Source organism: Pelobates fuscus, chromosome 5 (assembly GCF_036172605.1).
Source record: "Pelobates fuscus isolate aPelFus1 chromosome 5, aPelFus1.pri, whole genome shotgun sequence".
NCBI lineage: Eukaryota > Metazoa > Chordata > Amphibia > Anura > Pelobatidae > Pelobates > Pelobates fuscus.
In genome coordinates, this window is record NC_086321.1 from 216,636,290 (window position 1) to 216,652,810 (window position 16,521).

Consider the following 16,521-nt stretch of genomic DNA (forward strand, 5'->3'; position numbering starts at 1 on the left):
GTAATTTTTTTTTTTTTTTTTTTTTTTTTTTACAAGTGTAAAAAATGCGTTCTGCCATGACTTTTTAAAGGGCAAATGCAGATTTGCCCTTTATCCACCAATCTGCCTTGCAACCTACAGCATCGGTTTGAGAACATGTGTTTAATCCTGTAAAAATCACACTTTTAATTAATACTTTTTTTTTTTTTTAATACTGGTTGCAGTTGAAACATATCAATCAGGTGTTATCACTTTAGCCTAACAAGTCAGTATTTGTTTCTAAACATTTAACGCAAAAAAGTTTAACCCCTTAAGGACTGGACTTTTTTTGCGATGTTGCACATTTGCGACCAGGCATCTTTTTGACACTTTTGTGGTGTTTGTGTTTAGCTGTAATTTTCCGCTCTCTCATTTACTGTTCCCATACAAATTATATATTGTTTTTTTCAGGACAAAAGGGGCTTTCTTTACATACCATTATTTATATAATCTCATCTAATTTAATTTAAAAAAAAATGAAAAAATATGATGAAAAATTGAAAAAAATACACGTTTTTTGAATTTTATGTGAAAAATCTTTTACTCATCTACAAAAGCGAATGAAAAAAACTGCTAAATAGATTCAAAATGTTGTCCTGAGTTCAAAAATACCCAGTGTTTACATGCTTTTTGCTTTTTTTTTGCATGTTATAGGGCTATAAGTACAAGTAGGATATTGCGGTTTCAAAACATACATTTTTAAAATGTATCAATAGTGACATTGTAACACTGTTATCTGTCATAAATTGCTAAATAACACCCCACATGTACATATTTTTTTAAAAGTAGACAACCCAGGGTATTCAATATGGGGTATGTCCAGACTTTTTTAGTAGCCACTTAGTCGCAAACACTGGCCAAAGTTAGCGTTCATATTTGTTTGTGTGTAAAAAACTAAATTGAACGCTAATTTTGGCCAGTGTTTGTGACTAAGTGGTTACTAAAAACGACTGGACTTACCCCATTTGCAATACCTTGGGTTGTCTACTTTTGCAAATGGTATGCCATCATGGGGGTAATTCTCATTCCTGGGCTACCATACGCTCTCAAAGGCAACGTAACCAACCTGGCCATTTTCAATGTAAAAATATTTGACCTATATATTTGACCCTGTAACTTTCAAAAAGGCTATAAAACCTGTACATGGGGGGTCCTGTTCTACTCAGGAGACTTTGCTGAACACAAATATTAGTGTTTCAAAACTGGAAAATGTATCACAACAATTATATCATCAGTAAAAGTGCTGTTTGTGTGTGAAAAATGCAAAAAAAGTCACTTTCACTGACCATATCATCGCTGTGATATGTTTTACTGTTTTGAATCACTAATATTTGTGTTCAGCGAAGTCTCCCGAGTAAAACAGTACCCCCCATGTACATGTTTTAGGGTGTCGTAGAACGTTACAGGGTAAAATACAGTGATAGCAAATTAAATTCTCTGGTCTTTCGGCCTGGGTTGGCAGGCAGGTCCCTTAAATTGCAATCAATAAAATAACTTAATTATGTAAAAATATTACCTAAATACGCACGTAGAATTTAAATATATATGCATATTTATATATTTGAAGTCTACGTGTATATTTATATAATTATTTATGTAATTTTGTATATCGACATATGAATAGTTCGCATTCTTTTTATTTATTTAAATATACATAGATATATATACAATTTCATTCTAAGTGTATTTTGATATAAATATATATATATTAATATCAAAATACAGTTAGAATAAAATTTCGTATAGATATATAATTTTTTTTAAATTTTTTATTATTATTTTTAATTTTTTTAATTTAATTTAAATTATTTATTATTCGTATTTTATAATATATATATACAATATATATAGTTATTATATATATTATATATATACGTGTGCAAATTAATTATAAGTGTATTTTTATATTAATATATGTACATATTAATATAAAAATACACTTAGCATGACATTATATATATGATATATAGACATATATTATATAGGTATAATATATGTCTATATATCATATATATATACACATATATAATAATATTTTTTTTTTATTACCTTTCACTTTAATTTTTTTTTATGATTTTACACTGGCAGGGAGACTGCCTGTCAGCACAGACAGTCCCCCTGCAGGCAGAGACTAGGACACCTATTGTGACCATGTGGTCGCCCTGTTGGGCGATCACATGGCCCCAGGGGTCCTAAAGCGCCATGGGGAGACTGTCTGGGCTGCAGGCAGTCTCCCCACACCGGGAGCACCGCCGATCGCCGCCGGGGGAACGACGGCGATCGTGTAAGTACATTTTAAATTTAGGACGGTTCAGGACCGTCGTCGGTCGGCAACGCAAAAATGCCGATGACGGTCCTGAACCGTCCTGCGTCCTCAAGGGGTTAAATATAACAGATTTGATTTCTGATACATAAAACAAATTTTATTAGAAATTCCATGTTGAAGTTTTTGTTTGTTTTTTAAACTCAAAACTTTAATAAACTAAAAAAATACAAAAAAAAAGTAGAAAAACAAACAAACAAAAAAAAAATCATGCAGGGAAAAAAGTGAAAGGAAAGGAAAAAAAACCCTCAAAGAGTTCTAAAAGGAATGAAAATGAAAGTGCAAAGTATTCAAAGCAGAGATGTTAGAGTAAACTTTGTTTTCCCCAGAATAGTTATTGGAACAATATATTCTTTGTGATGCTGAGAGCCTGTTTAAAAGTGTATGCTCTATGAAACAGTAGGTTGTAGATAGAACCGTGGCAATGATTATTAATGAGGCATTCCATGATCCCTATTTTTCTTAATATCTAAAGAAATGATATTGCAGACATCCAGAGTGGCAAGAATTAGCACTTTTGTGGCTATATTTTGCTGAAATGAGCCTTGTGAATTAATCAGTACAGTCAGTGTTAATTGTACAAACTCTGTACTCCTGTGTGGCTGTACAGGGACAATACAAGATGTTCAGAAGGCCTCCTGCACTGTTACTTGAATAATATATACAAGGCAATTTATGGAAGAACGAGACAGGAAGTGGTAAAAAAAAAAAAAAAAAAATCCCATCCAAAGCAATCATTAATTAATCGGAGTCTTCATCATCGAGATATTCTTCAGCATTGCTGGCTGTTCGTACAATACCTATAAAGAAAATTACATTTGTTTTAGAGCAACTACATATAATGTGCATTTTAAAATGCAAATGTGTTCACCAACTTACAGAGATTTAGATTAGTTATTTGTTTTCATAACAAAATAGTCTTTTATGTGACTATGGATCCTGGAATTAATGATAAACTTGAAATTTAACCAGTGTCTATCGGAGCCATATACATATCAGACGCAAAATAAAATGGTATTTACACCAGCAGTTTTGTGTTACAGACCAGAAAAAAAAAAAAAAAAAAAATCTTATTCCTTGGCTTTACATGGCATGACGAGCGAATTAAAATTAAATCAATTGTTGATTACACTAGTTTATGATGTTCAACTGTCCATTATGATATATGTTATGTAATTTCCCCCTAAAGACCATAATTCCTCTTTACCTGCTTAGTTACAGTCTTTAATAACATGGCTTTAACATTATAATGTTGAGATTACTATATCTGTAGTGTAATAGCATTGAGCATTTTCACTAAGCACACAGACTAAAGGGGCATAAGATGCAGCCAACATTACTAAAGTTCTTGTGTTTTAAATGTAAATTTTCTTTCATTTTTAAAGCAGAAAAAAAAATGTATCCTATGAGAGAACTTTATTTTCAGAACTTGTCACATATGCATTTTGTTTGGATAACTAACATTCTCCTTATCCTCTTTATGTTTATTAGGAGGTGTCTTGTTTTTGTGTTCTGTTTTAATACATATTTCTTAGAGGAAAATTACAGATAGAAAGGTTTAACATTTCAAACTAGTTGCATTCTTCAAAATTCGAAAAGTCAGAAGAAATAAAATAAAAATAAAAAAAGTGAAAACTGTGTGTTTTACCCTGCAATCAATAACTGATTAAATGATAAAATAGGAATACTCTGCTCAAGAGGTGTAATAATGCAATACCATGGCTGTGACTAATTTCCCACCACAAATAATACCAGCTCCCAATTTCTCCTGCTATTATATGCCCCTAATGTAATCAAACAAGTGAATCCCTAATTTTCATTTATATGGACAAATATGGATAAGGAGATATTTCACAAAACAAAAATGCTTAATTACAGGTTACATTGGTCAGAAATAACCACAGTATGGTCGAATGTCCACTTATATTCTTCTGCCAACTGAAATGAGCATTTAAAAATAGTTCGGTTTTTCCCAAATTTTGCAATTCTGGGGTCTAATGAATAATTCCAAGTTTTATCAAAATATGCTCTCTTCCAAAAAAAAAAAAAAAGTTAAAAGGTAATGTTACCTTGTGCTTGTTTCTTTTTAAGCAGGGAGGCACACTGAGCATTTGTTGCCATGTCTAGTGCCAACTTGTTTTCATTATTTCTCAAATCTGTTCTGCAGCCTAAATAAAAATAAATAAACTCGATTTAATAAAAAAAAAAAAAAAAAAAAAAGTTAAAAACCAAATTATATAATCAGTAGCATGTAAAGAGGCAATGTGATAATACATACATATACATACACACACACACACACACACACACGTGTGTACTTTAATTCTAAGTGTATTTTTATATTAATATATGTATATATAAATATAAAAATACACTTTGTATGACATTATGTATACAAGTATATATATATATATATATATATACACACACACACACACACACTATATATAGATATCATATATACACATATTATTATTTATTTACACTGATTGCTTTTATTTTACTTCATTTTTTCATTTTACACTTGCAGGGAGACACTAGGACACCTATTGTGACCATGTGATCGCTCTGTTAGAGCGATCACATGGCCGCAGGGTCCTAATTCCCTGCGGGAAGACTGCCTGGGCTGCAGGGGGAACGACAGCGATCAGGTAAGTACATCACACCGTTATGACGGTTCAGGACAGTCACCTGTCCTCAAGGGGATGTTTCCGGTGACGGTCCTGAACCGTCATCGGTCCTTGAGGGGTTAAATGCTTATTTTATCTTTACATTTTAGAGGTTAGGTTAACTACACATTTTAGATCACTTGCAAGTTGATGTATATACCAGATGGAATATGGTTTGTGACATCACTTTGTATGCGTTTGTGCATAGAAATACAACAGAAATCCCACCTTTCCCCAGCAGCAATTCTACAATGTCTGCATATCCTTTCCATGCAGCTGCATGCAGGGCGGTGTCTCCAAGCTTGTTCTGGAAGAGTTCCATGGAAACAATGTAATTATTAGAATCAGAGTACATGTAAAGCAGCACGGATTAGCAGTTATTATACCAGTACTTATTTGGCTTTTTAAAAAAGAAAATAAGTCTATGCGTATTAAAATGATACCCAAAAGAATGTATCATATATACAGAATGGTGTAATATGTATTCTTGAAAAGGTACATTTATATCCATCTCTCTCTCCACGAAAAAAGGCACTCACTGATCTTGTTTATCAAAGAAAAAAACATCTTTATTTACCAAGAGTAGGTTAAATCACAGCAACGTTTCAGTCTGTACCGAAAACCGGGATACAGACTGAAACATCGATGCGATTTAACCTATTCTTGGTAAATAAAATGCTTTTCTTTGATGAAGAAGTTCAGTAAGTGCCTTTCTTCGTGGATATTTATATAAAATTTGGCTGAAAGAGCACCGTGGCAAGTACTAGACAATACGCGAGTGCAGGACCGTGGATAGGCATATATACACACATATTTTGCACATGTACAATAATATGACATTAATAAAAAAAAATGGGATCTCACCCACAATGATTATGCATGATTTACATCTTGATCTCTGCCTATCAGTGACGTCCTTGTCGATGGGAATTAACATGGACAATATGAAACTAATTAGAGTCCATTTTTTTTGTCAAACTGCACACAGATTGAAAAAAAAAAAAAAAAAAAAAAAATAGGACAGCACCCATAAACTATTTGCACAAAGAGCTGTAGTGGTTAATGTGCGTAGAGCATCCCTTTAAATTTCTAGCCAACTGAGTTTGTTACATGCAATTTGATCTTCAAAAACAGCATTTGTTTTTCTATATCTGAATTCTCCCTTTAGGATAGCAATATTTGATTCTACATACAAAATACAAATACTCCTGGTTTGTTTGTTTAACTTGAAGCAGGCTCCATAAAAAGCCATCTGATGGAAAAAAAAAAGATGTAATTTTCAGCTTTTATCTAGTTATTTATCCAAATTCTGTTTTGTTTGTTTTTGGTTCCCCATTGTGTTTTACCTGTTGGTTTAATTCAATACTCGGCTGGGAAAGAAGTACTTCCACAACATCTAGAACAAACAAGAGGTTTAAAACAGGTAAATATATACACATATTATATAAACATGATCTTCATTACTCCAAGGATGCCACATGGTAACGGATAGGGTTATATGTTTAAATCTCTAACACAACCATTTTTATGGTTGTTGGCACCCAGATCCATTCTGTCTAAAATGGATCTTTATTGCAGACACGGATTAGGTGTTGCTTAGATTCAGTGCTGCCAGCTGTCCACAGGCAGGGTTGGCCTTAGGCCTTCAAAGCTCCCTCTGCGAACCTCCCTTCCTCCCCCACGTGTGCTCTCATTAATTTTAATTTCTTATCAGCATTTAATATTAACAGCTGTAGACAGCTTATGACATAAACAAGTCAATGTCTCAAAGTCATGCTTGTCTAGGATTGTAAGTGTGTTACGGTTATAGGTGGATTTCAATAAAATATCTACCGTATTTATTAGAGTATAACGCGTATAAAATTTTGTACCGATTTTTAATTTAAAATTAGGGGTGCGCGTTATACTCGAATAAATATTCGAGTGGGTGCTCCGATTATACCTCCCAGGACCGCTGGGCTCATTACGGTCCTGGGGGGGCGGGCAGCAAGCGTTTACTCACCTCCGTGCAGCTCCTCCAGCTTCCCAGTGTAAATCTCGCGAGACCCGCGGCCGTCAGAGCTGGCCGCGGGTCTCGCGAGATTTACACTGGGAAGCTGGAGGAGCTGCACGGAGGTGAGTAAACGCTTGCTGCCTGCCCCCCCAGGCTTGTAATGAGCCCGGCGGTCGGTATTATCGGAGCATATTTATTCGAGTATAACAAGCACCCCTAATTTTAGATTTAAAAAAAAAATAAATAAAAAAAAAAAAAAAAAAAAAAAAAAATCGGTATAAAATTTTATACCGATTTTTAATCGAAAATTAGGGGTGCGCGTTATACACGTGTGCGCGTTATACTCGAATAAATACGGTATATCTCTACATATTTAATGCAATATTCTACTGCTTAATAGTGCAAACTACAGGGAGTGCAGAATTATTAGGCAAGTTGTATTTTTGAGGATTAATTTTATTATTGAACAACAACCATGTTCTCAATGAACCCAAAAAACTCATTAATATCAAAGCTGAATATTTTTGGAAGTAGTTTTTAATTTGTTTTTAGTTTTAGCTATTTTAGGGGGATATCTGTGTGTGCAGGTGACTATTACTGTGCATAATTTTAAGGCAACTTAACAAAAAACAAATATATACCCATTTCAATTATTTATTTTTACCAGTGAAACCAATATAACATCTCAACATTTACAAATATACATTTCTGACATTCAAAAACAAAACAAAAACAAATCAGTGACCAATATAGCCACCTTTCTTTGCAAGGACACTCAAAAGCCTGCCATCCATGGATTCTGTCAGTGTTTTAATCTGTTCACCATCAACATTGCGTGCAGCAGCAACCACAGCCTCCCAGACACTGTTCAGAGAGGTGTACTGTTTTCCCTCCTTGTAAATCTCACATTTGATGATGGACCACAGGTTCTCAATGGGGTTCAGATCAGGTGAACAAGGAGGCCATGTCATTTTCTTCTTTTATACCCTTTCTTGCCAGCCACGCTGTGGAGTACTTGGACGCGTGTGATGGAGCATTGTCCTGCATGAAAATCATGTTTTTCTTGAAGGATGCAGACTTCTTCCTGTACCACTGCTTGAAGAAGGTGTCTTCCAGAAACTAGCAGTAGGACTGGGAGTTTAGCTTGACTCCATCCTCAACCCGAAAAGGCCCCACAAGCTCATCTTTGATGATACCAGCCCAAATCAGTACTTCTCCTCCACCTTGCTGGCGTCTGAGTCGGACTGGAGCTCTCTGCCCTTTACCAATCCATCCATCTGGCCCATCAAGACTCACTCTCATTTCATCAGTCCATAAAACCTTAGAAAAATCAGTCTTGAGATATTTCTTGGCCCAGTCTTGACGTTTCAGCTTGTGTGTCTTGTTCAGTGGTGGTCGTCTTTCAGCCTTTCTTACCTTGGCCATGTCTCTGAGTATTGCGCACCTTGTGCTTTTGGGCACTCCAGTGATGTTGCAGCTCTGAAATATGGGCAAACTGGTGGCAAGTGGCATCTTGGCAGCTGCACGCTTGACTTTTCTAAGTTCATGGGCAGTTATTTTGCACCTTGGTTTCTCCACACGCTTCTTGCGACCCTGTTGACTATTTTGAATGAAACACTTGATTGTTCGATGATCACGCTTCAGAAGCTTTGCAATTTTAAGAGTGCTGCATCCCTCTGCAAGATATCTCACTATTTTTGACTTTTCTGAGCCTGTCAAGTCCTTCTTTTGACCCATTTTGCCAAAGGAAAGGAAGTTGCCTAATAATTATGCACACCTGATATAGGGTGTTGATGTCATTAGACCACACCATTACAGAGACCATTACAGAGATGCACATCACCTAATATGCTTAATTGGTAGTAGGCTTTCGAGCCTATACAGCTTGGAGTAAGACAACATGCATAAAGAGGATGATGTGGTCAAAATACTCATTTGCCTAATAATTCTGCACTCCCTGTATATTGGAATATAGGGGTTGAATAATTTTTAAGACTGGAGAAGTCATAAGTTGCATTTTAAGTTGAATTTGGGGAAACCACTTAAAGCATTAGTTGTGCGGAGATATTTCAAATGCTTTTGCTTGATTTGTTCATTGCAAACAGTTGGAAGTCAGTAAATTTTGACAATAAACCTGATTTTCAATGGGGGTTGAATACTTTTGATTACAACTGTCCATATTTACATACACATACACCCAGCCATGGGTCATGCCATTTGTCTTGAAATGATTTGTTTTCAGTTTAGATCACATTCAAACAGAGGCAAATATAACTGATCTGGAGAAATGCTTGAACCCAGCTATATTCACAGCTTGGATAAGGAATTGTCAAGTTTTGGATTTGAGTGAATTACCCAGCGCAAAGTGGGCACAGGCAGGTGTATAAAACCATAGAAGGTAGTTCTTATGATATAAACCCTCTTGAAGTGAAGCTCGACACACACGGCTATTCAATAATTCTCTGCTTTTTTTTTTTTATTCATTTCACTATGACTTCTGGATTTGAGTTACTGGATTCTAATAATTTTATGTAATTTTTTTCAACAATGAGGATGTTTTAATAGTGTCTTCCAGATTCGTGCATTGTTGCTCTGCTTGAAAAGATTTTTTTTTTGTATTGCAATCACGGTTGCTATACAAGAAAAGTGAAAAATCCCATTTAATGAAAGAAAGAGTGGAAAGCACAATGATAAAGCATTAGCCTATAACTCCAAGGAATGAAAAGACAGACGCATTAAAATATTACTTGGATGAGAGCAAGGGAGAAGCTAGAAATCGTTACACAATGTAGTTACAGTGCTCAAGTCAGTAAATGGAAGGAGAAATAGGTTCCAAAAAGGGTAGAGAGAAGAAATGTGAAAAATAACAGGGATAAGGCTGATAAAGACAAAGGGACAGACACATTGGAAAGCACAGTAAAATGGTGAAAAAGCAATAAAGCTACCTTTGTGTCCGCCATGACATCCCCAGTACAATGCAGTACTTCCTGCTTTGTCCAAACCATTAACACCAACACGGTTTTCCAAACATTCTCTCAACCAGCTCAAGTTACCTAAAATTTTTAAAGGAACATATTTTAAATATTTATGTTTATAAGCACTTAAAATACATGGTATTAATAAAAAAAACAAAACAAACAAAAAAAAGTGTTCAAATTAATAGATATTAAAACAAAAGTAACACTTTAAACCATATCAGAAAGCAAGCACTAGGTGAGCACCAGCGATCTCCAGGTACAAAGAATCCTTACAGTGGGGAGGGCCATTCCTGGCACCATAACCACTACAATACTATTAGTGTTTCTTTAAAGGGATACCCTAGGTAAGATTTTCAAGTCTGGCCAGTACTACATTGAGCACTACTGAAATTAAGGTATCCACCCAATCAGGATGCTTTCAGTCCATGAGAAACATTACAGCAAGCCTGAGGTACCCCAATGGCAATCCTCAGGCTTATGAGCACGCTTTACATTTGAGGTGAATGGGGAAAGATGCAAAATTTTATATTTTTAAACAGGCTAATAATATGTCTAGATAGAGCTTAGAATATATGTTTGCTAGCTAACATCACCTTCCAGACATTCAAAACATCAGTAAAGAATACAGAGCATGGCATACACCCAATATAGAAGCACAATTAGATTGTGGTATAAAATGCAACCATTAACTAAGGAATGCCACGGAGTACTTATTGCTGAGTATATTAAAACATTCTGTGTAGGTAGAATAAAGTATCTGCAAATAACATGCTAGGCCCACTAATGTTACTGAGGTAAGGGTTGGGCGTTTGCTAAGATAAGCAGGCTAAGGCAATGAGATAAAAAAAAAAAAAAATTATAACATGCTAAACAGTAGTTAACGGTAACTCTGCTTTATAGCCACTGGGTACTAAAACGCACGGAGATTGCTTAGAGAGAAGAGTAAATGTCCCCGCAGTAGAACAGTAGGACGTTTCAAGATAGTCATTCATCCAATGCCACAGATAGGCCAGCGAAGACCGGCAGACTTCTTGCCTGACAGGTTTGCGCCGCTCTCATTCAGGAGAAGCAGTGTGTTGAGCCAGGCTCTCTGCTTGCGGACCGCAGTGGGTGTGCAACGCCAGGGCTTTCCACCTTCCTGAGCCCAGGCCTTAATGGGAATCCTCCGGGTATCTGGGAGGCTAGTTGGCTGTGCCACTGGGTGGGCCCCCAGTCCCATATCTGTGGGCCCCCAGTCCCGTATCTGTGGGCCGACGTGCCCTCTCAATGGATCAGCGATACTCGTTAGTTTCGACTCTCGATGCGTTGCCAGAACGCCTGGCACAGTTGATCAAACTGGGCTTCGAAGTTTTCCCGCCAGGTCTGGATGTCTGATCCCTCCTTGGCATGTGGAGGCTGAGGTGTTGCGGCCATCTTGTGCTCGTCATGTGGACTCAGAGTATAAGAGATTCCGTAGTTGCAGGGAGGTGTTTTCTCCCAGTGGAGACCAGGATGTCCCCCACCGGTCCAGAGGGGGGGAGGGGGAGGGATGGCCATCTGGGTTGTCGCTTGTCAGTGAGCGGTCCGGGTTCGGGAGATCGTACGCCTCCCCCGGTTCCCAGGCCAGGTCTTGCTAGGCCTTGCAGCCAGACGGTGTGGATTCTTGCTGTGACGACATGAGACAAGCATATTTATTGCCTCGCTCCGTTCAGTATTAGGATGCTGCTTGGTCAAAGCCGTTTTGTGAGCAGTATTGGGTAAGAAATGCCTAAATTCAGCCCTGTGTTGCAGGAGCCGAGCTTTAACACGTCTGGCCACCTTGGCTGTCAGGTCCCTCGACCAACTACATATTTTAATATTTTGCTATTTACATTACTTTTACTCCAGGATTACAGCTCCAATACAAGATAGTACCAGCTTCCTAATGGTTAACTGTAGATGCAATTTACATGACATATGTAAACATAGGTTATGTCTGGATAAGCAAAAGCAACATGAAGACAGAAAAATAAAATCATCACAATCAAAACAGTAGAATAAAAATGAAGGTACAAAGCCATTCAGTAAAATCCTGTATTCATTCCAAGTCTATTAATACACAATTTCAGATCATCACATACCCCTTTTGGCAGCTTCATGCAGTGGGTTGTCAATAGACTCTGCTTGTTCAGCAACTAAGGAGAAAGAGACACATAATGGATTTAGGATTCATTAATATACACCAACCAATTTCTGAAACAGAAATTAAACTTATAGGCAATATATAACACTTTTGTACTCCCAACGCTATAGTGTTCCTTTAAATAGCAATATACATGCAGAAACCTGTTTAAGGACTGTGTTTATTGCGATGCTGATCACAAGAATATGTATTCGTTGTCCCTAATTTTCAGAGATTTGGGGTTTCTAAATTTAAATTAAGTTTGAAAGAACAATTAAAATTGAAATCTAATAACATACACAGACAATTAGGTTAACATACAAAGTTAAGAGCAATTAATAAATAAGGATACCATTCCAAAGTCTTAGATAAAAATATATTTTATTATAGATTTATTTTTAACAATAAACAATATTTGTAAGTTTCTGGAGACTTAAGACTTAAGCATACCTTCCATACCGTCCAACCTAGATCTGGTTGGATTGTTCTGATCCACTGTCCCAAGTTTGCTCCCTGGTGTCTGATATCTGGTTAACCCAGGAAACTGTCCCCAAAAAGCACACCATTAAATACATAGAGCTTCAGCAGTGGTCAGACAAGCCTGCTTTTTGAGCAGGCCCCCTATTTTAGGGACATGTCTGATGTGGTCTCAGGTAGTCTAGCCCCTTGTCCACCACCCTTTCTGGCCTGCCCACTCCTGTCTCAGATCATCACCGGACAAAGTTTGAAAATAGGCTTATGGTTTGTGATGTTTCCAAAAACACTCAGATTACTTTATTATATGAAGTAAATACCACAACGATGATTTAAAGAAACCTGACTTGGATAGGTTTCATTTTGGTTGGAACAGTTACAAATAATATCAGGATAAAACAAAACGTATGCAAAATGGTGCTCTCATTTGGCACAAAGGAAGCTCTTTAAAAGAAAGCCCCAGACACCATAACCACTACATCACATGGCAGTGGTTATGGTGCCAGGTGTGACCTGGTGCCACCGCAATGAGAGTAGTCACACCATTTGTTAATGGTTTGACTGCTTACTTCGGATTCCCTGGTTGACACTCACTTCCTCTGTTGAGGACTGGAGGCTTCTGCGTGGAGGTTTTTATTAGTTAGCGAGCAGTGCATGGCTTAGTTCAGAGCAGACAGCTTGTAGCAGAGGCAGTGACTGATGCCTTGCAGACCACAAGTAAGCAGCAAATAGTGTGACTACTTAAATTTGGGGAACACCAGGGCACTCATTGCACCATAAAAACTAAAATGTGGTAGTGGATATTTTCTCTCTTTCATTTATCTTATTTAGGAAAATTAAAGTTTTGATGCATACACTATGAATAGCTATAATTTGACTACCTTCTCTTGTGGACCAGTAATTAAGTGTAAGGAAAAGGTAATACAATTTTGTTACTACTGATAATGAAAAATTATTTGTTATATAGCCATGTTATGCCTTATTTTGTAAGCCTCTCTGGCTTGAAGCATATCTTATCAACAAAGAATCTACACATTAGAATGATTTGAAAAGGTCTGAGACTTGAGATACCAATGCTTGTGCATGGCATTAGGATTTGAGAACATACTAGTCCTTAATTACCTGCACAGTTTTTGGTCAAATAAGCTATGATTCAGCAAAAGAGGATTTAAAATGACCACCCTATTGAACCATGGTAAGCTTTAGACACACTCAAAACAGGCAATTATTCATGTTGAGGCAAGAATACATGTAAGCTGTTATTTTAAAATGTAATAAAAATTAGGTTTTCATGTTTTTCCATAGGTAGCTAGGTAGAAAGTACCAGTGGTTGAATATGTGTACTATGCAGTGTACTATGCAGTGTAAAGTTATAAGACCGCAATAACAGCACAAACTCACCGTACATATGGGGTGCGCTGTAGGAAAGCTCACATTGGTTGATCTAAGATATACCAAAAAAAGAGCAGCCCTTCCACACCCCTTTATTCAATTCGCAAGTTTCGCTTTCTTTTTATATAATGCGATCATGACCTTCTATTGAGGGGGACAAATATACTTACGGTAAATGAGAAAATGAAGGGTAGTGATGGTTATTAGTTAATACAGCGGTCAGGATAGTCAGAGGCAGATTGGCCTAAGTACTTTGGCTTGATAATAAGTTACTTAAATAACTATATAAGTGTATGTGTAATTTATGAGATTTTTATGGATGGTAAAATGATAAATAAAATGCCAACTTTTGGTGTAGTCTCATTTATTGTGTTTTTGTCATAGTCAGCAGGAGACCCATTGACCTTATTGGCTGACCTTTCTGTCTGCATGCTTTTACTGTCCAAAGTCTTAATGTGTTAAGCGGGCATTTTAGCCAAGATATTAATACTCCAAGTCTTGGCACTCATAGCATCTCAAATGTGGCCCGCAGAGCTTTGAATTCGCTGCCAGCTGAGATCTGAAATGCTCAAAGTGTGTAGCATTTTTAAAAATTGTAAAGAGCAACAAATCTTATTTTACAGTTCTTAATTCCCCAAGTGTGCATGTATCCGTTGGTTGGGACAAGAATAGTGTTGACATAATGATCATTTAAAAGCTATTAAAAGATTATTTTAACCATATATGGCAAAAATATAGCTATGTTTAGAGGCTTGCATCATCTAAATCCAGTACAGTCCTATCACAGCTAGCTCACAAACATCCATGATGTCAAAGTTAACCAACACTGCTTAATGATCATAACTAATTTTTTAAAGTTTAAACATATAAATGGATCTACACTAGGTTTTGAGTAACTGGGAATTCAAAATGAATGTGAAATTGTACCCCAAATAGCCAAATTGAAAAAAATGTATCCAAGCCAGTTAGGTTTTAAGTTTCATTATTTTACACTGAAATTTGAAATGGTCACAGTTTAGTGAATATCAGATCTAGTGAAAAGGAGTAGATACTAAACTGTGCCAAGTGTGAGACAAAACTATAGGTGTGTACAAATCATTTATTAATACCTTCTTTCCCCGAAAATAAGACTGAATCATATATTCGTTTTCTCCCCGAAAAACGCACTAGGGCTTATTTTCGGGAAAAACGTGTTTTAGAAAGCAGGTCGATGTTCGGGGGAATTCCCCAGAACATAGACCAGTTCACCAAGGCATGGAATCCTGCAAATCTATGTTCGGGGAAACTTTCCCGAACATAGATTAGCTTACTCCCCCTAATAGAATACTGCAAATCTATGTTAGGGGAAACTTCCCCAAATGAATGATTGAACATGCATACAGAATTGGCTTATTTTAACAAGCCATGTTTAGTGCACGGGCCTCTTTTCAATGTTTGTTAAATGTTTGTATTTTATTGGCCCATCAGGCAATGAGGAGAGGCAGAGGGGAAACTGACAGAGCATCACAGACTTGACCACGCTTCCCACCTACCAAACCGTCACTGTGGTAACGACATGGCGCTTTTCAGGCCAGGCAGGACATGCCTTGCATGAGGGAAGTTGGCATTGCGTATTTTAAAGATTGCCATGATAAAGAGAGTAGTTTCCCAGTCTTCTTGTGCTGTGTGTGAGAGACATGGTAGATTTTCCATACAAAATGACATGTAACTTGATTGATGATCCCATCTTGAAATTAATTGTCCAAGTATATTTTACCGGATCACCAAGAATATAGGTACCAGTTATAGGCCATAAGCCTGAAAGGCCTCCAATAAAAAAAAAAAAAATAATAATAATAATATCGGTATTTGTACTTTAAAAGAGATATCGGTCGATATCCCAAGCACACCCCCCCAAAATGGGAAACACAATACATAAAATACAGTGCCATAACTAAATAATGAAAGTATTAGTGTTTTATATGTACATACAATCTTATAATAATGACGGACAGGGAGCCAAGATGGAGGCTCCTAGTTGTACAAACAAGAGGTGTTTATTTCTAATTTTACATTTTATTGTTCACCTCAGAAAATATATATATTTCTTAACTATAGGGCCTAGCAAAGACAATGTTAAACAACCCTAGAAAATTTACATTTCTCATTGGCATCAAGGTCATATTAGTATATTTTTAGTTAAATTATTATTTTTTTTTGTTTATAATAAAATTAAAGCAAGTATTTATTTGTAGCCGGTTTCCTTTTTTCAGTTTGGTGCGTAAATAAATTTTTGGTTTACTGGACAACTCAAGCAATCCCCATACTAACATTATAAAAGATACACAAATTTTCCTGAATTTAATTTAAAGCTTTGACAAAACTATTACAGGAAGATGTGATCACATTGGAAAAAAGTTTACTCAAATCTATTTTAAAATTAGCATATCATGGAAAGTTATTAACAAGGAAATATCTAGAAGGTCAGAGTCACACTGTCTAGAGTTACGTCTTTATGTCCTGTACTGACTCTGCAATTCTATTAATACCCCAAT

At 36.4% G+C, this 16,521-nt stretch overlaps 1 protein-coding gene across 1 annotated transcript in view; it reads right to left on the reverse strand.

Moving 5' to 3' along the window:
• Positions 1-2,528: 2,528 nt before the first annotated feature.
• Positions 2,529-16,521, reverse strand: part of OSTF1 (osteoclast stimulating factor 1) — a 42,550-nt gene continuing 28,557 nt past the window's right edge. Inside the window, exons 5-10 of the mRNA XM_063457192.1 lie at positions 12,081-12,134; positions 9,949-10,056; positions 6,357-6,406; positions 5,239-5,317; positions 4,411-4,509; positions 2,529-3,141 (exon numbers count right to left, since the gene is read on the reverse strand). Of these exons, the coding sequence (XP_063313262.1) occupies positions 3,083-3,141; positions 4,411-4,509; positions 5,239-5,317; positions 6,357-6,406; positions 9,949-10,056; positions 12,081-12,134 (449 nt within the window). The 3' untranslated portion in view covers positions 2,529-3,082. The remainder of the gene's footprint in view (positions 3,142-4,410; positions 4,510-5,238; positions 5,318-6,356; positions 6,407-9,948; positions 10,057-12,080; positions 12,135-16,521) is intronic.